Source organism: Schistocerca cancellata, chromosome 2 (assembly GCF_023864275.1).
Source record: "Schistocerca cancellata isolate TAMUIC-IGC-003103 chromosome 2, iqSchCanc2.1, whole genome shotgun sequence".
Taxonomy (NCBI): domain Eukaryota; kingdom Metazoa; phylum Arthropoda; class Insecta; order Orthoptera; family Acrididae; genus Schistocerca; species Schistocerca cancellata.
The window spans coordinates 632,179,431-632,204,590 of NC_064627.1; the positions used below are offsets into that span (position 1 = coordinate 632,179,431).

At 40.0% G+C, this 25,160-nt stretch overlaps 1 protein-coding gene across 1 annotated transcript in view; it reads right to left on the reverse strand.

The window, feature by feature from the left end:
• The window catches only part of LOC126162296 (esterase FE4-like), a 78,479-nt gene that overhangs the window by 3,185 nt on the left and 50,134 nt on the right, over positions 1–25,160 (reverse strand). Inside the window, exons 7-8 of the mRNA XM_049918715.1 lie at positions 14,854–15,007; positions 1,708–1,840 (exon numbers count right to left, since the gene is read on the reverse strand). Coding sequence (XP_049774672.1) covers positions 1,708–1,840; positions 14,854–15,007 — 287 coding nt within the window. The remainder of the gene's footprint in view (positions 1–1,707; positions 1,841–14,853; positions 15,008–25,160) is intronic.

Sequence of the window (25,160 nt, forward strand, 5' to 3'; positions counted from 1 at the left end):
TGCAAAAATTTATAGGGAATGTAATACTGATAAATAAAAACATGTAATGCCATAACTAAAATATTATAAAATAATATTATAAAAGACAAACAGAGATTTATACTATAGAGGAAAGCTGAAAAACAATGATAATTGCTTCATCTGGTATCAATGAAGTACACTGAAATTCATGGTTTTTGCGAGCCAGTCGTGACTTGAGCACCTGAAATTATCTACACGTCTAACTTTCTCAGTAAATATTGCCTTATGGATTCCTAAATATACACTGCACGACATACCATGCACACACAGTCACTGTACACCGAATAATTCTTAAGTACAAATGTGTTATCAACACGCGTTGCTTTTTGTGCAATAGGGAAGTATTCTGAGAATCAGAAATCAAAAAGTATCAGCTATGAGCATCAAGCAAAAGCCATTTACAACTGCCCTCGCATTCCTTCCAAAAGTCAGCGTGTTATTCGTCAGTAACTGTTACCTTGAACCACATTCTTAAACTCAGTGATAGAAGAGAGAATTCAGCACATCATTTGATTTTAATTATCTCCTTCCTAAGTTATCAGTCTGTGGGCTTGTATGGCGCCCAGCTTCTGCGTTTTTGTAATACCTGCAAATACTTCTAGTATATACGCAACCACCGCACAAAAAAATCTGCTCTAGCCTGATTTGTTTGCTTTAGTCGCTGTCATCACATATAATCTTTCCCTTCTACAGTCACATAAAGCGGCTAGTAACTTCCCTGGTTTCTGGATCAAATGAAGTGCTTAAACTTTTCAGCTAATATAAACCAGAATTCTGTAGTACATATGCCGACATTTAGAATATATTTTTATAATAAATCCATTTATCAGGGAACGCTTTTTTTCGATAGTATATGGACTACCATGTACATTTGTACATCTTACTTTATGTCAGATATAATTATGTACTCTAAATTTGTCATTCTTCCTTTATGCTGTATGGGTACTCCATACACTGTTTTCTTCGTCTGTGGGATTTCCTATGACACTATTTTTTTTGTACCTTTTCCATCAACTGAAGATCAAACATTTTTCGGCAACAGCACAAATTAGATCTCTCTGGTCGCGTTTCCACCAGATTTCCATAACAAAAGGGCCGCGCGGCAGAAGTTTCTAGATACTTTTTCCTCAGCTACGCATTGCTAATACACCTTAGTTGGCTTACTTTTTCCAGTTCCTCAAGTGTACTATTGTACAGTTCCAAGGTTAATGGATAGAATAAAAAAAAACTCAAGCACATCTTCTTTTCTGCAACAACGCAGCCCTATTACGAAATATTAAATTAATTTTAAATTTATGGAGGAACTGGTTCATCTATATTTCTCTATTCTTTTCAGACATAATTCCGATATTTACTGAAACTAAAATAAACAGTTCCTTGTCTTGAAAATTTTAGCCTTTTATAAATTTTGTGCATTTATTTTATTTGAAATTTCCACTTCAAAATGCAGGTTCCATGAAAAGAAAAGTAATAAATTTTTGGCACTCTTAGAAATATCGAAAACGAATACTCAGGAGCCTATTATTATATAAACTAGATATAGAAAAATTCGATTCTAAATATAACTGTTGCAAGAGGCTGTATTATACATTTGTAGACCTATTTTCATTTCATAAAAGCTTCATTCAAACTGACACTTTATAAAATCTGTATCGTCTTAAAGTGCCAAATGTATTGCTAACGTACCCAGTTTTAGCAAAATTTGTCCAGAGTCGCGTCATTCTGTTAATTGTCTTCGCTTCCACGGATCCAGCTTCAACATCTATGGGCCGCTTCGATGATCTGAACAAGTACATCAGTTCGTCTCCGTGACAAGCACCTGCAGAGAACATCACAGGGAATGTAATGGAAATTGCACGAAATAATATTCAGAACATAAGCTAGAAGAAGCGACAAGCTTCAGCAGGACATTAATGAAACATTATCGTGTAAAAACAGAACCAGTAATCAATAAAAGACACAGTCATTTCCCAATACCGATATTAATCAGAATTAGAACTATAATCATCATTGTCTGCCTGTCATTGTAGTGACGAATGAAATGTATCTCTCAGTAATTGCTAAATGGTAGCTAAAAATAAAGCAAATACATGGTCAGACAGGTAAATAAGTAGGGACCAACATTTCCTGATGTAAACATAATTTCTTAAGAGCTATAGTAATGTAAGTAAAAATGTAAATTGGTAAGAGTAATAATAATATGAAGAGGACAGCGATTCCACGATTATTTTGAGTAAATGTAAGAATTAATTTGCAAAAGTAGCAAATGAAAAGAACCGGTTTCCACTCTGGAACATAGTCATTAACGATGACGGACTGCGAAACGATAAAATCAACCAGTGAATGTGACCATAAATAACTATAATCAGTAGTAACGAAATGTTCCGGTTTCTCACGTGTAGCACTAGGTATCTATGGTCGGACGGCTTTCCTGTTGTAGCAGTAGGTTTGTTTACGGGCCGCTGCGTAGAGTTATTCATAAAATTGTCTGGACAATGTTAATTATTTAAATATCTTCAGTTTCATATGACACGACTTATGCACCGCAAGCCTGGAAGCTTTCTAGGAGGCATGAATGTTTCTGTTCCATATGTCACTGATGTTTGGAGTGGCGTCACATGGCAACGACAGGAAAAACACCATGATTTAATTAACATGTGTACAAAAAATTATAGATATTCTATGAGAATATATATATATATATATATATATATATATATATATGTGTGTGTGTGTGTGTGTGTGTGTGTGTGTGTGTTTGTGTGTGTGTGTGTGTGTGTGTGTGTGTGTGTGTGTGTGTGTGATACTGGATATGTCTTTGACTTCGTACCATATCATGTAGCAGAGGCTAATTGAATGCATGAAGACCCCAAATACAAGAAGATGAAGCAGAAAGACACATGTCTGATGTCTACATGTAGCAACACTCCTCCTCTAAGTTCTAATACCCACTGGATCATTGTTCAGAGTCATTGCTAGAATTCTTTGTGGAATCTTCGTGGCCAACTTATTCGCCCTGCAACTGAAAGAATCGTGCACGCACCTACGTTTGACTGATGGGAAGCAGATAGGTTGAAGTCTGAGTCATCTGGTGCGCAGTTGAAGAAACTTTCTTTGCATAAACGAATCAAAGGCGCATCCATTGCTGAAGAAGTTTGAGGGAAAATTTAAGCTGCAATTCGGCAGATATGAGCGAACTCCAAATATAATTACCATTGTTTAATCACTGTATTATGGTCATACTTGTTCGAGTACATGCTGTTGCTGAATAAAAATTTCTTAAAAAAAACGGTGATCCAGGTTTTAATCTTACACCATGTAAAGGCATTTCTGACGCAACAAATTAAATAGTTCGGAGGGAAAATCAATACTTTCATTTTCCTCAGCCACTGAATCGACTGATTCATATATTCTTCCCTCGTGGAGTATCTTGTTTTGAATTTATAAGTGTATATCGTCAAATACTTCATTTCGTACTGCTCATTTCGCTCTTTTAGATAACCATCTTGAATTTCTTTGATTCTGAACAATGTTTGGATAAAAATCTATTATTTTAACGGGACTGCTGGCAACGATCGATAAATTTTTTTGTAGGTTAAATTTGGCCTGTTATAGAGGTAAGAGGTTTTCGGTAAAATTTCTAGTTTCTCTATAATCTGAATTTTGAATTCTCGTATTGGTTCTTAACTGTAGTTTCTTTACTAGAGGAAAAAGAAATAATTGCTTCAGAACGTAATGATTTGATGTGACGGAGCTGGTTTTGTAGTGAATGAAAGCGTTGGCAGAAAACCTCCAGAAAATACAACTAAGCACCTCCAATTAATTCTGAATTGCCTCGGTGATCTTGTAATGTTTTATGTTCTGCTTTGAATTACTTTTTGTGCATTATTTTTATTCATCCCAAATGATTACGTTATGCTGTTTTAAAAGGTGTCCTCTTCCAGATGCGTTTAGTTCATAACAGACGGGAAAACTTTCTTCTGCAATATTTAATGACAGTTTACTAGCAGAATGAATAGTTCGCTCACTTCGTATTAACGTCGCTGCACCTCCAGTAGATACCAGTGCTAATGCAATCTCTTTTTTGGCATGTATTTCAGTCAATATTAAACTTATCAAAAATGTTTTTCTGGTACCTTCTGGTGACTCCTGATTACTCCAAAAATACCTCTGACCACATGAACTGTGATGAATCCTCCTTTTGACTTTCTATTGAAAATGGTTTGTTTTGAACGACCAGTTGACACAATTTACCAAAATTACAATTTACCTCTTTCAATATTTCAGTATACAGTTTATCGATTCCATCTTTTCATGGTGGTTGCATTCTGAGTTCAATTAAAGTCTTATGGTTTATTGCAACACATTTGTCTCTCAGACGATTAAGCACTTCATTGACTGTCTCTTCACTGAACCCATAATTTAATGCTGGACGAACTTGTCGTATCTGATGAAATACACCATCATTCATATTTTCTTTGAATTTCTCCAGTAATATATTTGTTTCCGATGGGTACACGTTGCCAATATTGCTACTAGCTGATATCTTACTTGTTCTGCAGTTACTGTCAGTGCAACCTCTCGAAGTGCCAACTTAAAATGGCTATTATACTCCAGTATTCTAAACGCTGGCAAATTTCTCTGAACGTTTCACATACATATCCACCGACTTCTTCTACAACCTGTGAAACAAGTTTTACCACGATTTTATATAGTAGCTCATCATTTTCGAGAAATGTAGACAGGGAACATGGCCAGACGAAGGGCGTGGGGTAGGGGCATACATATACTCTGATTTACTACTTACTGTGCTACGGATGTCCAACAGTATTGAAGACAAACAAGTGGAATATACGTATGTTCATAGAGTTCAAATCCATTAACAGAAAGTATGTGTGTCCTCCACAAACCTATTAAAGTAGGTGGGCTTTCCTGTTTCAAAACTACTCTTTCCAATCTCGAACCGATATATGAACATGCAATTATAGCTGATGACTACCCTAAATTTTCTATATAACAGTCTTCCCAGTGAGAAATTGACGCCGATACTTTATTTTTAAAACGTGTCCATACTTCAGCTTGCTCCCAGCCGTCATACGAACAGATGTGACATTCTCAGAGACATATTTTCAACGAAATCCCCAAACAGAGTAATTTATACCTCGCTAATGTCTCCACGTGTCATACTGTATGAAGTACTCGCTAGAATTTCACAGAAAGAAACTGCAACTGTCTTTACATATCGAGACTTCCAACACATTAATTTATCTGAAATGAAACTGAAGTGCAACAAATAATCTGAGTGTAGTCTTTTAATCCCTTCTCGAGCATAAACGAAAAGCTTCATGGATTTGCCAACAAATTTCCACAACCATAAGACATATGTTACCATAAAGACTGGAAAAGTGAGAAGGGAACCTCCACCCTGACTAGTCGAAGAACTAAAACCGCTCATAAATCCCAGAGACGCGGCATATCGTGCATACAAACTGCGCCCAAGCCTGAGAATCATATTGCTTACAAGCGAAAATTGAACAGAGTCCGTCAAGCTGTATTGCAAAACTCAGGCATTCCCATACATACAACAGAAATACACCAGCTGTGCTGCGAAAAGACCTGCGTGGTTTTGGTATAGGTAAAGTAAAAACTGTAGTTGTTCCAACTGTCCCAGCTGAAGAACTGAACCGGTACTTCTCAGTACCCACAACTACAATTGAGCTACAAATAAGTAGAGTATAAGTGATTAACTCATTTGAGTAAACGTTAGCAGCCATGAAAAATTTTATCTAAAACATATTATTTGTAATACCGTCAAAAAATCCATCATGCGTATAAGATCGTCATCTGCAGGAGACGATGGCATCACAGTCCAAATGGTGAAACTTATTATTGACTCACTACTGCTCCCTATAAAAGGTATCTTCAACCACTCCCAAACATAAGTGTTTACCCTGAGGCTTGGAAACGGGGACTAGTTATTCCACTACCTAAAGGGGACGTTGCCACAGCACCTTCTGATTACCGAGCTTTTTGAATTATTTCTACACTATCTGAGGCCTCAGAACATATAGTCCAAGGCCAGCTATCAAATTGCGTAGCCATAAAGAACTAAATAAACTAATAGCAATCAGGCTTCTGTAAACACCGCAACACAGTTTCTGCTTGAATTAAGGTAACAGATGACGTGAAGTTTGCCATGGATGCACAAGAGACGACAATCATGTACTTCTTAGACTTCTTGGGGGGGGGGGGGGGGTTATGGGCGCTCAACTCTTAGACTTCTTCTTCGACTTCAGCAAAGCCTTTGACACTATAGGTTTCGACGATTTACTTGCCAGACAAAATTTCTCGCCAAATGCAATACAATGGTTTTGTTCATACCTGACGTCTACCCAACAAAGCATCATGTCCAGCACCGTGAAGTCGCAGTGGAGGCAGTTTGTATCAGAGGTCCCCAGGGTTCGGTATTAGGCCCTATACTATTTTCATTATATGTCAATGATGTGTCCTATTGCAGATACCACACATGCGCTGATGACATCCAGTTATAACTAAGTGAAAAGTCAGTGAGCCTAAACAAAATAATGGGATCTCGGTACCAACCCATTTGCACTATCAAAATGGACACAGGATATAGGGTTAAAAATGAGACCATCCGAAACGCAAGCGGTACTGTTCGGTCATGCTAGGCACATTAGGCCGAATTATTTGGAATCCTTGCCATCTTTAACCCTAAATGAGGCAAATATAAACTTCTCTCCTTTAGCAAAGAGTCTAGAAATAATAACAGATGAAAATCTAAATTGGATTTAGCACGTAACTACAATGTGCAAGAGTGCATCAGCAGCTTTCCAGGCCCTACAAAAATATAAAAAGCGGTTCCCTCTTGACCTAAAAAAGAAACTTGTACAAATATTTATACTTCCAGTTACTGATTACAAAGATGTTATCCTGCAAGACCTTTCTCAAGAAAGCTTACAGCACCTGGAACTAGTTATGAATGCCTGTATTAATTATATCTGTGGTAGTCGACTCTCGGATCATATCTGACCATCAGATACACAGCTATCCTGGCAGGGCACAGACAAGCGCAACGGTTTCATACCCCCTGCCTTCTCTATTGTCTTGTCACCGTACAATGTCGCTCGTGTCTCTCCTCGACCTAACAATTCCGTTCTGAACAACCGAGTAGAAATACCTGTTCCCATCAGAGCAAAATCCTTTCTGTTCTGCATAATTGTTGAGCAACTTTCTAGAAGTCCTCAGTCGCTGGAATAACCTCCCACACTACATTAGAATTACATGTCCAGCATCGGAAGTCAGTTTATGACATAATTACTAACTGAAAAATAATGACTACCATTGCCCCTGTAGCTCTTTCCAACAAGACCTTCCTCATTTCCCAGCATTCTTAGCTGGTGCAGTCTCCTTAAATTTTTTTCCTTTAGAAAACGCGACATCAGAAAACCTCAATTTCGTACTCCTATAATTTTCTGGTTCTCCTCTAATATTATTGTTGTCGCTATTATTGCCATTATTATTATTTTTATTAATATTATCATTGATAGTGGGAGCAGCAAAGTTAGTACAAGTGCTGACTGTGTTAACTTCATTAGTTCATTCTCATTACTACTTACTCACCTTCTCACTATAGACATTGAAAGCACTTTACTATTTGTCACATTAATATCGCTATTTCTTAGGCAACTATGATGGAAAAGAGTTGCTGTATGCGTCAAACCCTCGTCCAGTGTAAGAGAGGACCTGATGGTGATAAACACGTGAAGTTAAATAAATAAATAGACTTCTTGATCAACCAGTGTAGGCCTACACAGGGCATCTATCTTCACGTGTTTATGTCTCTTTTAAACACGATACTGACTAGCACTATGAGGACTGCCTTCATTCACACATACTGAATTCATATTTAATCTTCGGCATGGATCATGAATCATATTTTTCACTACTATACTGAACAATTCTGGACCCTCTTTCGGAATCAGAAATTTAGATGTAACTACTTAATTAATTTGATGTTGATGGATGTTTTCATGAAACAAAATTAATTTTTTTAATAACGTTTCCTGGTTTCTGCCATTTGATTGTGTACATCCAGCATCTAGTGATTCCAAAAAAATTATACTTTTTAATGGCAGTCATGATTCTCGTTTGCTTCTGTCCAAAACTAGAGGTATTATGTCGTGATGGTCTACTGCAGACCGTTCATAAATTATATTTATTTGACATCGAGCCTTATTGAATTGCAAGTGAATGTTACGAATAGATCTGAGTGACTATCTCTCCTTAGGTAGATCATGGCACCTTTTGTGTATTGGCGCATTTAATCCATCAGTTTTCCAAAGTCGTCCAGATTGCCATCATTCATGATTTTATATCTCGGATGACTAGTCTTGAGCATACAATGTCTTTTGGTTATGACTTATCAATACCATTCGTTTGCCTCTGACTTTGCTTAGAGGTAGAACCTAAACTATTGAAATACATGACTGGAATCGATAATATGTTTTTATCCCTTGTTATCTCTAATCTGTACATGATATAGATCAATTTTTTTCGAAGTTACTTTCCTATTATTTCCTGCGTCTGTATGGGTTCATATGTGTAAAATTTTAATAGTAACTGTATTCTTCTCTTAGAAAAATAAGCAGCTACTGTCCCGTAAGGACGATGAAATCCCCCTCTTCTTCGCTGAGTCATTATATCATTAGGTGTGTATTTGTCTTCACAATAACAACGGCAATTTCGTCGATTTGAGGTACACTGATTCGACGTTCGTACTGTGCAACTGGTCTTTTGTCGGCTCCTATCACAAATTTATACTCTTTTGATATTGTCTGATTCAGTGCCCTGTGCTGTTTCGAATAAGTGAGCCAATTGATTGTACTTATGTGAAATTCTCTCCATTTCCTCAACTATTTGCTATCTCAGTACTCTTATATTTGCCTAACGTTGACCTACTTCCGTTTGTTCAACACCAATAAAATATACTTCCAAAAATTTATAAGGTTCGTTTGGAAATGGTAACAATGAGCTTGTTCTTGTAATTTAATAAAAAAACAAGACGGAATTGAATCCTCACAGCTCATGAAAGTAGCACTAGGTGATATCATCTGGAAGCAAGGATTGTGCACTCTTGTATTTTGTAGAAAATATTTTCATTCCAAAGCTTCTCCAGTCATGTAAGGAAATAATTTTCGTGGCGACACTTAAAATGGTACTAATCCAATTCCCCAATCACGTATCACATTCTTGGTGTTCCTCTACCGAATATCTTGGCATCACTGACCTGATAGATTCTGTTTCTTTCTTCTCTCCTTTTACGTTTCGGCATTCTGTTAAATGTTAATATTAGATATCACATTAGAATTCCACCAATAAACTGTCCACTGGCCTAAACAACTTCGATTTACTTTACTTTATTTCAGTTTCCCTCACTATCACTTCTCCTTGTACCACTCCATCGAGTTTCAAAAGTATACTGAATCTCTCCATCGCCTGTGGAGTACAATACAGCTCATGTTCATCGTCTTAGAGTGCTACCAGCCTATCTACTAGCTGTTCAGGAACTTCAGCAACTGTGTCACTTATGTACCACTGCTTCCTAGTGTAACGGCCTGGGACAGTGACCCACCCTCAGGAAGTTTCTGCAGTTTGAGCCACTAACAAGAGGCAGCTGCCAGACATCACTCACCCACCCTGTTCAAAATATTTCTCTGGAATCTAGAAACTTAGGCCCTAAGCATTGGGCTGCTGCATTTAAAGCCACCAGTTCACCTCGACACTAAGATCGACCAGTTGGGTAACGCTGCTCCACAACCTTTGTGTTGGACACACAATTGTCACTGTCGTTAACGCCGCAACTGGGCTCGAAACCAGCAATCCCTACCTGAATTCCCAGGCCCTGGCAGCCAACGCTCTGCCCCCATCTCTACGGGGCCGCTGACTCTTGTTCTGAATGGATGGCCAGCCAGCTCTGGGCTGCGAAGCCACCAACTGCCCGTTGCGTTCCCCAGACGTCAGCCGGAGTTTGAATCTGGAAGATGCTATGACTAGTCGCAAATTTAGAAGACACTGTTGGTTGCCTTGTGCCTGCAGCAGAGATGTTTCCAGCACTCTGGACACCATGGCTGACTCAGCACTTGGTGTGCCAGCATTTGTGGGCTGTTTGATTCGTCTATCTTGCTTGCCGCTGTGAGTGGAAATATTGAGTCGATATGAAAACACCGAGTGACTGTTCAGTTTTAATGGATTCATAAAGAACTGTTTCTGCTCACCGTTTGTTTGTCTGCCACTTCACACAATGACACATCCGTCCCCCAAGCCATCAAAGGAATTCAAGTTACGCACACATCACCACTGCTCCTGCCAACCTGTAGCGGTTATTCTCGCCATCAACCCATACACAGCTATGTCAGAAATGGGGCACTTTTGATCTCTTGTATTAATTCCAGCAAGGAATCGATATGTATTAGTTATAATTGATTATTTCTCACCTTTTTCGCCATGGTCGCTATACAAAACCAACAGGTAGTAGCGGTGGCACTGGGTGTGCTTGATCAATGGATACTGAATTTCGAAATGCTGGAGACAGCAGACCAAGACACTATTTATGTTACTGGAGCAATTGCGTCGACTTTTACACATAAAGAAATTATGAACTAGCACACGACACAAACAACCAATAGAACTGAAAGACTACACTAAACAATAGGAACAATGTAAAATTATTATACAAAATGTAGACAGAACGACTGGAATGCTCTGCTACAACATTTCTTGCCTCAGTTACTGGCAGTTTCTTCCAAAGGGGAAAGGGAAGTGGTTGGAGAAAATGCGAGAGAGAAGGGCAGGGAAGTGAAGCATTATGTACTCACTTCTTTCGACATATCCAATTGCCTTCAGACCACGAGATGGCTTTGCGACCTAATTTTTTTTTTATTATTAGTTTATTAAGGATATTTGTATTTATATGTTTTGGATATGTCTGGGCTTGTGTTGGTTTCATGGAAGAGACTCATGAGTGAGCGTAAAGGAGACAGTCTTGGTTTGGCAATAGCTTACAGGAACTTGCGTGTGACATTTTCATTTGCAATGTTTGTGGAATCTTTGTGTGTCTCATTTACTTTGGAAGTGTAATGTCGCTGTTACAAGGTGCTGTGCGCTTGTTTTTCGTTAACTATGTGGTTTGTGTAGATGCAGTCGTATAGCCTTGCAACAGCTGGCAGTATATAGGAGTGCGTGCTAGTATGTACACAATTTGGTGTTTAGCTTTAATTTTAATGTTAGCTACTTCAATTTAGTCAAGAAAGACAATGTAGGATTGAGGAAATAATATTCTCCATCACCGAATTACTGCGTTGTCGAACTGGTTAAGTCACTGTCTGATCCACAAAATACGAACACACAGTCTCTGAGTCTTGCTAGTAGACTGTTGCGCTCCGAGAAGCCGCCGATCGAGTGCCATGGTGAGGTCACTGCATGTGAATCCTAATTCTTTCAAATGATATGGCCGCAATGGCAATTTTCTGTACCAAAACCGGCGGCTGTCATTTGCAACCGCTATAAAGAAGATCATATCGACAGTGCACAAGCGAATTGTACTTCAGGGGCAAAAGTTGTACATAAACGATACACGATGCGATATTTCAGAATCTTATTTCCAGTTACCCTCCGCCATCACCGGAACTACAATCGGAAACACAAAGTATTAATTTACCTGCCAGGCGTATTCTTCTAGATCCTAACTAAGGGAAACCTGACTTACTTAAATGACATGCCAGACCTCACCCCTCTCTGGATCAGTTGATAGGCACACAAAATTGTCGTGTAATGATGGAACATCTGCTCGGCCATGTGAAAGAAACATCGAACCGAACACAGCACTAACTCATTGCCATAGAAACTTTCGCAGAATCCACATAATTTTCACAGTCGGTAATGTACTAGAAAATGGGTTTACATTCCGAAACCTAGATTGTGTAGCAACCATACTATAATTTGTGAGGCAAGGCGAAAAACAGTGTTTGTTCAATTAATTCTAATAATAAGTGCTGTGTACTGCCACCTGAGATGTAGATCTGCCCAAAACCTATCCTTACCTTCCTTCAACTTGTCGGTTCATAGCAGTAGCGTTGGCACCAGGGAGAAAGTAAGCCAGTATGTGAAGGAAAGTAGCGAAAGAGAAAGAATAGAGTAAGGACCTAAAAATTTCGTGTTTGAACATCACAAGAGTGAGATATTGTATATAATGGAATTTAAAAAGGGGAGAAGAATACGCCAAGGGGAAAAGTTATGCAGTAAGTATTCTGAATTTGTGCAGTAGACTATAGATTTTAGAGGAAAAGATAGATCTATATCTGTGCAGCTAGACTCTTAAATGACCATCTGGTGAACCACATTAATCTGAGGAGGGGCGAAATGCAATGGCATAAAACTCCGCCACAGTCCATAGCTGTAACCAGGCCACAAGACAGACAGCAGCCGCAGATGGAGACCTGTCGATGCAACAATCTTTCGCTCTTGGGCTACTTTCACATCGCCCTCTTTCCAAGTGATGACACTCGGACCGAGAGCACTGGCCACGTTTCAGATGTTTTGACAAGACCCTAAAGCATGACCACTTTTGGTCGGGGTAGGTCAATGTATTTAAACCTCCGAGGACAACCTCGTAATCATCAAATAGTTAGGCAGTAAAATAACTATTAATAAGAGTGCTGCAATATGACTTCCAGCCTGTGACGGCCAGTGCCACCATTATGATTCAGTCACCAGCGCCATCTTCAGGATGAGAACCACCAACGGCCTGAGCTCCTGGAAACCAGCTGGTCCATTGTGCCAGATGGTCTGAGACTTAGAGATCTCACTATTAGCACTGTTACTCCTCAGCATAGCAGGTCCCAGTTTAACATCCAGGGCAGTCCTTTTAGGGTGAACTGGTCTGTCTCTCACCACCATCTGTCACTCCAAAGCCCCAGCATCCTGACATAGCCCTTCACAAAGCAGGAATAGCAGAAACCTGTAAGCTTCAGTCCTCGAAGAACGCCTACCAATGTAGGCGAGTCTGTGCCACAGTGTTCAAGTCAGAGTACCATCGCCTTCTGCCTACTGTTTGTCTGCTGCGTCTCTACATTTGTTCACGATTGTTCATAAGCGGTTTTATATGTCTACACCATTTTCACCTCCACCAACCTCCAGCAGGGAGCCATTTACCCATATCTTTCTATCAACACCTATTACTTGCGTATATTCTTTTGTTCTGAAAAGTGACCCGATCACAATAGGGTAATAGAACGTTTGAATAGGTTCTGGGGGTTGTTCCTGGAACATTCTAGAACAGTGTCAAACATTCTTGAAAATTATAGTTCTGGAAAATTGTACATAATTGTAGAACTTTCTCGAAGATTCTATAACATTCTCGAATATACTACAACGTTCTCCAATATGTGATTGCAGGCTATTTCGACGTATTTCGCCATGAAATCTTTCCGGGTTATCCGCCCAGTGGCGTTGTCGTCTAGTCGCAATGTTTCAATGGATTTCGTATCCATTATCTTCGCCTGAAGTTGATGACTACGGAATCCATTGAAGCGTTGCGATAAGACGACGACGCCAATCGTCTGATAACCAGACGAGATTTCATGACATTCTCCAATATTCTCAAACTTTCTAGAATAAACATTTTGGCTAGTCTTCGTCAGCTCGGCCCTCGATTCCTAAGTGCTCCAGCGAATTTCTGTAGGACGTTTATTGGTATAATGCCCTCTTTTTACACCCCATATCTTCGAATAAGTTCCATGCAGGTCAATACCAGTCATCTTCATGAAAGAGGATGGAGGGCACCATAGCAAATATCATTCACGATGTTGCAAGTGTGAGTTGCAGAGTTACAGCGGGGTGCATGGACAAACCAAGCACACATTTTTATATGGAATGTTTTAGGGGTATTGGTACAGGCATTGTGCCCACTTCAGGGGTTAACTGTTTTTTCTCTGGGGCTGTCTTCCAGCAAGTACATAACATAGTTTAGTACCTGATGTTTTTTGAACGGTCGTAACTCGTTACTAAATGGGCTATGCTTGTCAGTACATACTTATCGCTTTTAGTTCACGCCTGCACACTTCGATAGCTGATCTGCTGCCCAGGAGAAAACAAACGTTAGTGGCTTTCTTGTGCCACATGTACTTGGATGTGCTTACGAACCCAAAAACATATTGCCCATAGTAACTATAATTCTTAATTTGAAAATGAAGTAAAATACTGATGTAACATTGTTTATTACACTGTCCTCAGTTATCAAGAGAAATGTTAGCACTTAAAATCCTAATGTCTTTTATATTGGTGTATGTAACAACCTACATATCTTACATTATGAGATGCCGAGTAAAGTTCTAAAATGAGAAACTTTCCTATCTTAGGAGGTCTAGCGTCTTTAATTAGCAGTCAAAACCGCCTTAGCTTCGGGTTCGAAACCCACCACTGCTTAAATTTTTATTAATAGTAAGCATCTGTGGCCGAAGACTTCCGGCATAAGAAGTCGACCTCATTCTGCCAACTGCTGAGAGTGGAGGAGCGAACAGAGGTTTGAGGCAGTCTCTTGTCCTTGGAGTTGGAAACTGCCCCTAAAGACCCGAAGAATCAGCAATGATCAACAGCATGAGGATGCAGTAGGCAATGGAAACCTCTGCATTCATAGTCTCAAATCCACAGACAGCAAACAACACATTTACTATAAAAAATTAGCATGCTCATAATTTAATATGTATGTAAATAGTAGATAGCAACAGATTCACTCCACTTAAAATTATGTCCCACCTTTATACTGCTGCAAGCGCAATAGGGTCTTGTACACGTTCAGTCGTCCATCAACGTCGAACACGTACAGGTAAACGGGCTTTGCGCCTGGAGTTGTGGACAGTTTCTTCGCTGCTCTGAGTGTAGGGTACACGAACCAGAGGTCACCCTTCATCTAGATTAAAGAGTAATATTATTAATAGCGTGAGCAGTGAGCAACAATTTTATTATACCGTTACAAAACACCATAAGTCAAATCTCAGTTTTTTCGTTTTTGAAGGACACTACTTTTCATATAGAGGGATGACGAAACTTTCTGTTTATCATACAAAAGGACAGAAGTAACCAATGTCCGATACACCTCAAAACCACCGAAAGGAGTATTAGCGTCGACAAACAGATTATAGGAGACGGAGCACAGGTATGGGTCAGGGAAGGATATTAACCAAAGAAAGGAGAAATCTAGGAGACCGTGCAAGGATCTCAGTCGACGCCCTCCCAAATACGAATGCAATGTCTATACTGCTGGCCACAACAGCTGCAACACAATGGCAGTGGCGTTCAACAAAGGTCAAACTAACATGAAGTTTACTACTTGGATGCGTATGCAGATTATTAACGTTTCACTATAGTCGTGCAAAACAGGTAGATATAACACTATATACATGCTATTGATAAGAAAATATATCGCATTAAAAAACTGTATTTGATATTTTGTTGTTTGTGAAAATCCAGTGTTAGATGTCGTGGGAGAACCATAGACTACATCTCCATTTCAGACATTATTTATGAATATCTAGTTTCTATATATTCGTTAACTTATTCTTCCAGTGGCTCAGAGGAAGATGCCGACCAGCCTTGAAAAATGAAAACAATTTACATGCTGGAAATTTAGTTTTATCAAAATTATCGATGTGAAATTTATAACAGAAAGTGAGAATTAAGCCCAACAAGTTCAATCAAATATGTAGTAATAGAAAATGACGTGAATTAGCTCCAGATGCGCCGTAACAGAAAAGAAAGATGTACAGAAATAGCTACGTACCTGCTTTTTCAACAAAATTTAAATGTGTGACTGAATCATGTGTGTTGCCAATATTTATAGCAACAAAAATGGAAAAACAAAGATATGAGAGAAATAAACATTTCATTACATAATCTACAAATCAAATTGCCATCAAAATTATGTAATAAACTTACTCAATATTAAAATGAGACACTTGTAGGTGATTAGATGACAACACGGTAAAGAAATAAAAATAAAACATTTAAAATCATAAGGTCACCTTCATTAACTCTACTGTAACTTATAAATAATAAACAAAATACGTTCATCATAAATGTTAGTAATAATCTTTGGCGTAATTAAAGAAGGTATCATCCTATATAACACACATTGCAATGTCACAAGATATTCAGTGCGGGATATACAAAATGAAATCGCACATTAAAGATAGCTGTCGTTACACTACACTTAAGAGACATTGATGTACTCTGTTTTTTTAATTTATTTACTTAACCGCATTATAAAGACCAACATACGCACAGATTATGCACTAATAAAATATTAGGATACTATGTTTCTCTTTTTCTTTTTTTTATTACCTTTTTTAATTCAGGGACCCAAATGCATATTAAATATATCATATGCGATGCGTTTTGATGTGTCGAGTGGCTCCTCTTATGTGGCAATATGATATTGCACAAGGAATGTAGAAGGAGGTGATAATTGTTTCCTGTTAAATGATAATTGATATGCACTTTTGTATTAAACAAATTTTAATACGATATTCACGTTGAACGAAAATAAAATGGGAATGTGTGGCTGACAACATGCAAGAGAATAAGGTGTAGACAGTGCACTATTGTTCAATTATAAGCAGCGTCTCTCCTAGTAGCTGCGGCAGTTTGTACTACTGCCAAAGAATGGAGTGCAAGCAGACACTCGCAGACAGGCTGACCTGCTCTGGTCCTGCTGTTGGTTGGTTTAAAAAGGAGGGTGGAAGGGACAAAACTGCGAGGTCATTGAGCCTCTGCTGATGGCAACATGACTATGTATAGGTATTTTCCTGATGGTAGCGTCCCTGTGTGTAATGGCGGCTGGTACTGTTGCCATACACGCGCAGCACTACGTGACAAAGCAGATTAATGGTGGATACTATGATTTGTATGACGTATACATCTCTCACGTATAGACCAAATGCGTACACGAAGCGTTGACAGCAGGAAAACGACAAATTTCATCTGTGGTGATTTTGCTTTTTCTATGGGAACCACACCGATGAGGCCATTGTCGATTACGTATAATCGGCGACCAAACAACTTCTTACCACACTGCTAATCGCGTCCATAAACAAGGAGAAAAACACAACACATCAGTATCTTATAAAACATAGTTTTCGATCTCTGAACACCTGTGCAACACATGAGGACTCCATAAAACAAAAATGCTTGTACACTGGCACTGACGAGTTACTAACCTACCAGGTTACTAGACCAGTCTGTTACATACTTTGAGAGGTGATGGAGAGCCATCCCGAGTTACTTATGGTTCAACAGCAGCCAGCACAGCTCACAGTTAGATTACATCGCTGCAGCATTATGCCAGGGACAGATAGGAACTACCGATTATTCGTCTGGGTAGGAGCGGCGTCCGCCAGAATGGACGCTCTGCCGACTAATAGGCTTAACTTTAATTCGCTGTTAATTCCTTGCCATGAAATCACTGCATACCTACCACGCGAGTTTACTTTTCTGTTTAATAGGATAGCGTCATGACCTGGTTGATATCCTACTCATTTCTGGATCTTTCCAACCAATAGTGACGATTGTTAATGTAAACACCGAGATATTATTTGAGATTGTGAATAATAAATGTCAAATCCCCGTAAACTTCAACGTTGTTGAGGAAATACGTTCTGCATGTTGTATTCAGTGACTTTGCTTTCATAGCTAATAATTCCCATGTGCATTGTGCATAACTTCACTATTTAGTACTGGACCCTGAGGTATGATCTGCTATTGAGATTAGACCGATCAGATCAGATAGCAGAACCCAATGAAAGTGATAGGTCCTGCAATTTAGACAAAGTTTTTTTGTTGTTGTTACACCTTGATTCGCTTTCAGTCTCTTCCAAACGTTGTTGATACATCACAATGCTTTCCACGTGATGAAAGCCAACATGTTTTTCACCATTAAGCATTTCCACTTCAATTTAATTCGGATTGATTATCTTTTTAATCCTAAATGATCCTAAGAAGAAGCGATGAAAAAATTTCTTAATTTCATCCTGTGTCTTTGAAGATTTGAAATTGGATCATATCTGCACATAAACTTCGCCTTTCATTACAGTGGTTTTTGTATGTGATAGTGATTTAATTTTCTGGCAAGAGCCTTCTTCTCCATTGTCTTCCAAAATATTGTTGTGGCTTTTGCCATGTAAACTATGCAGGTGCCATACCAGTACTTGTGTCTGATAAACTATTCATTACTTCTTCAAAATCAGTCCTTATGTTCCTTTCAGCTGTATGCTCGGAAAAGTTTTCTTAATTGTTACATGATATGATCGGTAGGATTAGACATTGGACGATAGGTAGAAGTAGCAATGTCAAGGATATTCTTTGCTTCTTCAAATGAGTTCCAAGCACTACTGTCAAATTGTAGGCTGTTATCTGACAAAACACTCTGTAGGTGAGTAGTATTTACCAATAGTCGTCCTTAAGTTTTTTATTATGATCTTACATTTAGCTTCTTTCAGCATGAAGTATTGAAAGAATTTAGAAAATAATTCCACTGCTACTAAGATTTATGAGAAATTTTCAGGAGAGAAGGAAGCAGTCCAAATAATCCAAAGCAAAGAGTTGGCCTATTGCTAGCTGGAGAATATTATGCCTTAATCCATTATGTTACATTGCTGACACTTTGTTACAATGACATAAATAACTTTCTTTTGTAGATGAAGTATGTTTTCAAAGGTCATCTTCTCTTGGAACTATTGTAAACATTTTTTGAAACCAAATTTTGCAAACCTGGTTTATACACGTTTAAACAGGTCATAAATACACACATCGCAAAAAGGTTTGCATCAACTCCGTTCCGAGTGTTTCGGAACCTGCGGAGAAAGCTGGAATAGAGATCACCATAAACATCATTTCCGTCCTTTTCACTTCTCATGAAAACCAGCGAAACCTTCAGAGGTGGTGGTCCAGATTTCTGTACAACACCGGTACCTCTAATACCAAGTAGCACATTATCTTACATTGATGCATGCCTGTATTCGTTGTGGCATAATATCCACAAGCTCATCAAGGCACTGTTAGTCCAGATTGTCCCACTCCTCAACAGCGATTCCTCGTAGATCCCTAGGAGTGGTTGGTAGGTCACGTCGTCTATAAACAGCCCTTTTCAATCTATACCAGGCATGCTGGATAGGGTTCATGTCTGGAGACTATGCTGGCCATTACAGTCGAGCGATGCCGTTGTCCTGAAGAACTTCATTCAGAAGATGTGAGCAACGGGGGAGCGAATTGTCGTCCATGAAAACGAATGCCTCGCCAATATGCTGCCGATATGGTTGCACTATCGGTCGGAGGATGGCATTCACGCACCGTACACTCTTCACGGCGCCTTCCATGACCACCAGGGGCGTACGTCGGCCCCACATAATGCCGCCCCAAAACAACAGGGAACCTCCACCTTTCTGCACTCGATGAACAGTGTGTCTAAGGCGTTCAGCCTGACCGGGTTGCTTCCAAACATATCTCCGACGATTCTTTGATTGACACTCATCGGTGAAGAGAACGTGATGCCAATCCTAAGCGGCCCATTCGGCATGTTGTTGGGCCCATCTGCACCGCGCCACATGATGTCGTGGTAGCAAATATGGACCTCGCCATGGACGTTGGGAGTGAAGTTGCGCATCATGCAGCCTATTGCTCACTGTTTGAGTTGTAGCACGACGTCCTGTGACTGCACGAAAATCATTATTCAAAGTGATGGCGTTGCTGTCAGGGTTCCTCCAAGCCATAACCCATAGGTAGCGGTCATCCGGCATGGCTGTGTGCAACGTGCGGCTGCCTCGAGTCGAATGAGCTGCAGCTGCCTCGCTAAGCCCCAAACGGATGTTTGGCCCTTGGGGCCTGAGCGAGGCATGTCATTGACAGTTCCTGTCTCTCGGTATCTCCTCCATTACCGAACAACTTCTCTTTGTTTCACTCCGAGACTCCTGGACACTTCCTTTGTTGAGAACCGAGGTATTGACCGTCTAGGCATGGTTGAACTACAGACATCACGAGTCGTGTACCTCCTTCCTCGTGGAATGACCGGACCCCTCCGTCTAATAGGCGCTGCTCATGCGTGGTTGTTTACAACTTTGGGCGGGTTTAGTGACAGTCAAAGGGGCTGTGTCTGTGATACAATATCCACAGTCATCGTCTGTCTTCAAGAGTTCTTGGAACTGCGGTGATGCAAAACTTTTTTTGATGTGTGTATTTTGTTTTGGTACGCGAAGTCTCCACGTTTTAAGAGTCAGTCCGTACTGCTGTACAAAAATTCATGATACACAACGTAGTTTTGCCGAATTTCTCTCCTACCTTGATACGTACATTGCTCTGATAGTTTTTAAAGTTTCATCTGCCCTCTGTTATAGTGCATGTTAAGTCCTCTTGTGTGTTTCTTCTATATCAATTTTAGTAACTAACTCACATAACTCTGCCCTGATGCCAGATTCACCTATGTCTGTCCCTGGATAAAATGCTTAATTATGACTGGGGATTACAATAGTGAAGTTCTAAGAAGGAACTCATGAACTCTTCAAATACTCTCTGTTGTTCAGTACCCCGTATCCTAATGTATTTCTTTTTAATGAACTGTAAAAATGCACATGATGACACGCAGTGTCCTTTAATGAAGTGTTGGAAAAATCCACAAAAATCTTGAAATGATCGAAACTGTTTTTTCCAGGTTTTTACAGGAAAATTCCGAACTGCTTCTAATTTCTTCGCATTTGTTTTATTTGCTGCTGATGAAATTACATGCCCTTATTATTGTACATTCTTTCTCACGAATTGAAATGTTTGCAGATTGAGGGGCCTAAAAAAAAGTGATTCAAATGCAGTCAGAATTTTATCGAACATATATATATGCTCTTCCTACGAGCTGAACAGTCAAAATCTCATCTGTGTATACTACCACTTTCTCTCCTAGATTATAGTCCAAAGTTTGAACAAAAGCAGCAGATAAAATGTTGGACCCCGTCGGAGGTTCGAGTCCTCCCTCAGGTATGGGTGTGTGTGATGTCCTTAGCGTACGTTAGTTTTAGTTAGATTAAGTAGTGCGTAAGCCTAGGGACCGATGACCTCAGCAGTTTGGACCCATAGTCCTTACCACATATTTCCAATTTGCAAAATTTTGGAATCGAATGACATCTACTTGAAGTGCTAAAATCGTTCATTCCATTAGGATAATGCGCAACATTCCGTTGTGCTCTTCCTGCTCTAGCTCCCAGTAACTGGTTACCGTACCCAAACCATTAACATAATAAGTGCCATTAAACTTCTTCAAAAGTTCTTGCATGTTTTGCAGTTGATCTTACTGATGCAAAAAAGACATAACCGCCAGCTTGGGCGTCTAAAACAAATATGAGTGAGCCCTCCTGCTTCCTTATCCTGTGTAACAGGTACCCAAATTAATTCCTAATTACAGAATGAAATCCTCACTCTGCAGCGGAGTGTGCGCAGAAAAGAAACCTCCTGGTGGATTAAAACTGTGTGTCATACCGAGTCTCTAACTCGGGACCTTTGTCTTTCGCTGGCAAGTGCTCTACCATCTGAGCTACCCAAGCACGAGTCACGACCTGTCCTCACAGCCTTAATTCCACCCGTACCTCGTCTCCTACCTTTCAAACTTCACAGAAGGCTCTACTGCATACCTGGAAGAAAGGATATTTCGGAGACATGGCTTAGTCACAGCCTGGGGATGTTTCCAGAACGACCTTTTCCCTCTGCAGCGGAGTGTGCGTTGAAATGAAACTTACTGGCAGATTAATACGGTGTGCCGGACCGAGACTCGAACTCGGGACCTTTGCCTACCTACGGTAGGAGACGAGGTGCTGGCGGAATTAAGGCTGTGAGGAGGGGTCGTAAGGCATGCTTGGGTAGCTCAGCTGGTAGCGCACTTTTCCGCGAAAGGCAAAGATCCCTAGTTCGAGTCTCGGTCCAGCACACACTTTTCATCTGCCAGGAAGATTAATTTCTAGTTCTTTACTCTTATCACTGATTGTTAAACATTCTCTTCCAAACTTTACGTCTATTTTTGGTCAACCTGTTATTAGCAAAGACGCAATCCTCAATCTAAGATTCAAAGACAATACAGTTATATCAAAGTACCTTTCTACAGTCTTACAACTTACAATTACTATCATGGTAACTGCACGAACTTTACGACTGGTTGCTGTAATTACAGAGTATTTACTGGAAGTACAGTTGTCTCTTCTGTTCCGTGAAACTGTTCATATAAATTCATGGCTACAGGAATAACATCATTTCCTACATAAATGTATAATGGCTGTAATTTTATGACTATTTACACTAAGGTCAATCAGTGGAGTTAGAACTTTGTACGTATTTCCTTAGCAGTTCCGCCTTGCTCTCCTCCGTATCACATTTAATCATTTGAATCTCCTGAAGTGATTCACGTTCCTGAGCGACTCTCGTCTGAAACTAGGCATATATTTAGTCTACAAACGTCAGCCCATGTTAATGATGCCTGTCTTCCAAATCTCGGTGAGGCGAACAACACCGAAATCTTGTGTCTTACCCTGACTGTTGGTTCTCTCTCTCTCAAAATTATTTCTCTTCGTTTCATTTGGAAACCTGCTGTTCTCAGTGTTTTAACATGCTTCATATTAATCTAATAATATATCCTCTCATTCTCCTCATAGGGCAGAGAGAACTGGAAATAACACTTTTATCATAGTGACCGCTTTTGTACAACTCTACCTGACTCTGGCTCTTTCTCTACCATCCATCTTTCACTGAGCGTGGGCGTGAGCGGAAGACGGCCTAACGGTGTGCGGGACCGTAGCCCAGCTTCATGGAGACGGTTGCGAATGGTCCTCGCCGATACCCCAGGAGCAACAGTGTCCCTAATTTGCTGGGAAGTGGCGGTGCGGTCCCCTACGGCACTGCGTAGGATCCTACGGTCTTGGCGTGCATCCGTGCGTCGCTGCGGTCCGGTCCCAGGTCGACGGGCACGTGCACCTTCCGCCGACCACTGGCGACAACATCGATGTACTGTGGAGACCTCACGCCCCACGTGTTGAGCAATTCGGCGGTACGTCCACCCGGCCTGAACGGAACACCAGAGTTACCAGAGTTTCCATAAAAAGACCTGCTTTTGTTAGTACTGTAACGTTTAGGGCTCGTACTGCACCACGCAACCTTTGAAAACAGTCTCAGAGTCAATACGTGTATATCAAGTTTAAATATATTGACTTAAACGTACAGCATTCAATATCTGATATAGCTCTGCTTTACGTAAACAGTTGTCTGGGACACCTTGCAGATCGTGCAAAGGCACAAGTTATTCCTAAGGTGCTTTCCACGTGACTAAAAGCTTCCCTATCGTCAACAGTAAACCTTATGCCAAAGTTTTAAATGAATGTTCCATTCCTTTGTGCACCCTCCTAAACAGTTAAGAGTGACCCATCATTCACATATCAATGTAGTTTCTTCGCAATTGCTTTCTTTGAGAATAATTATTTTTTACGAAATAAGGATGTTTTTCTAAAATGTAATGGCTCATTTACATTGAAAAACTAATTAATTACGTCATTACCTCACACTTGTGACGTGAAAATGGTGAAAATATATAAATGTAATTTTATTTAAAGTTGCATAATGCTGCAGTCCCTTTTGAATTGTGTAATGAAGCTGGCTGACGGAGTGCCGCGAAGAGGGGCAGTTATTTAGCTTTCCACTGAAGCGCCCTCAAAAGTTGTCTGTGATGAATTAAGAGTAGACCAATCTGTGGCAAACAGAAGAGAAATGCACCTGCAAAGCGACAAACGGTGTACAAGAGAATAAACAAGAGAAATCTTTGAATAACGAGCAGAAGATATTGACTTCCCTGGATTGCTGATGAATAAATTCCTTAGTGACATATAATGATATACATATTGTGGCACTTCGCCAGCCAACCCACTGCTGTTTCCACATGCACCAAAGTTGAAAATGGACGCATGTTGCATGTGGTTACCACACCAACTTCGCAATCGTTACTGCACGATTCTGAAACCGAACAACACCGTTACTCCTCTTCCAGGAACTGGGCCCTTATTCGGCAGGAGCGGGAGACAAGGTATTAATCAACCTGTTTTTCCTTTTTTTTTCTTAAGTCGATACATCTACATGTACGTACGCAGGCCGCAAGCCACCGTACGGTGCATGGTGAATGGTACAATGTACCATTACAAGCCATTGCCATTCCTCGCCCACTAGAAAACTAAGCCAGGGAAAAACAACTGTCCATATGCGTCCGTACGGGCCCTGATTTTTCTTCCCTCACTTATGTGGTCCTTATGTGAGATAGGCGTACGTTGGTGGCAGTATAGTTGTCATTCATTTACTCGCAAACGCCGGTTCTCTAAGCTTTTTCAAGACTTCAAATGTATGTATCTTTAGTTCTTTCAATTTCTTGCCTCTTGTTTTATCCCTTCCAAGATTTCAGATATTAAACCAGCCAGCTTCAACACATATCGATACTGATGTTTCGTAAACCCTTTGCATTACCGATGCAACAGAAACCTTGTCTTTTGTGAGCCGTTGACCATCAGCTAATCAAGTGCCTTGACGATGAGTATACATGGGCCTTCCTTCTACGAAGGTAGTCAGCCATTACCTTCCCTGTGTGTGCTTGGAGCATTAAGACGTGTCTGATTTCGAGTTATATTTAATGGAGCATACTATTCTGATGAAATTACTTCTGCATGACGGAGAATAAATTCTACGATTCACACTATTGCCATTAAGACAATTACACGTTATTTTACTGTCCTAAGTTTTACATACCGTTCGACGTGAGCAGTGTTGTGACTTTGTGAGCAGTGTCACGTTCACTCAAGCCTTTTCACATGGAATGACGTGTGCTGAGAAAGGGCGAGAGCTTCTCAAGCACTGAGAAGCTGGAAGCTGGTTACTGCATCACTTTTGAATTCATTTCATTGTTTTTTGTACAAGATCGGCTTGCTTAATGATGTCGGATGACCTAAATAGATTAAGGCGATGTGGGTTGCCGTTGCAAGACATTAGGTTGTTACGTGTGGTAATAC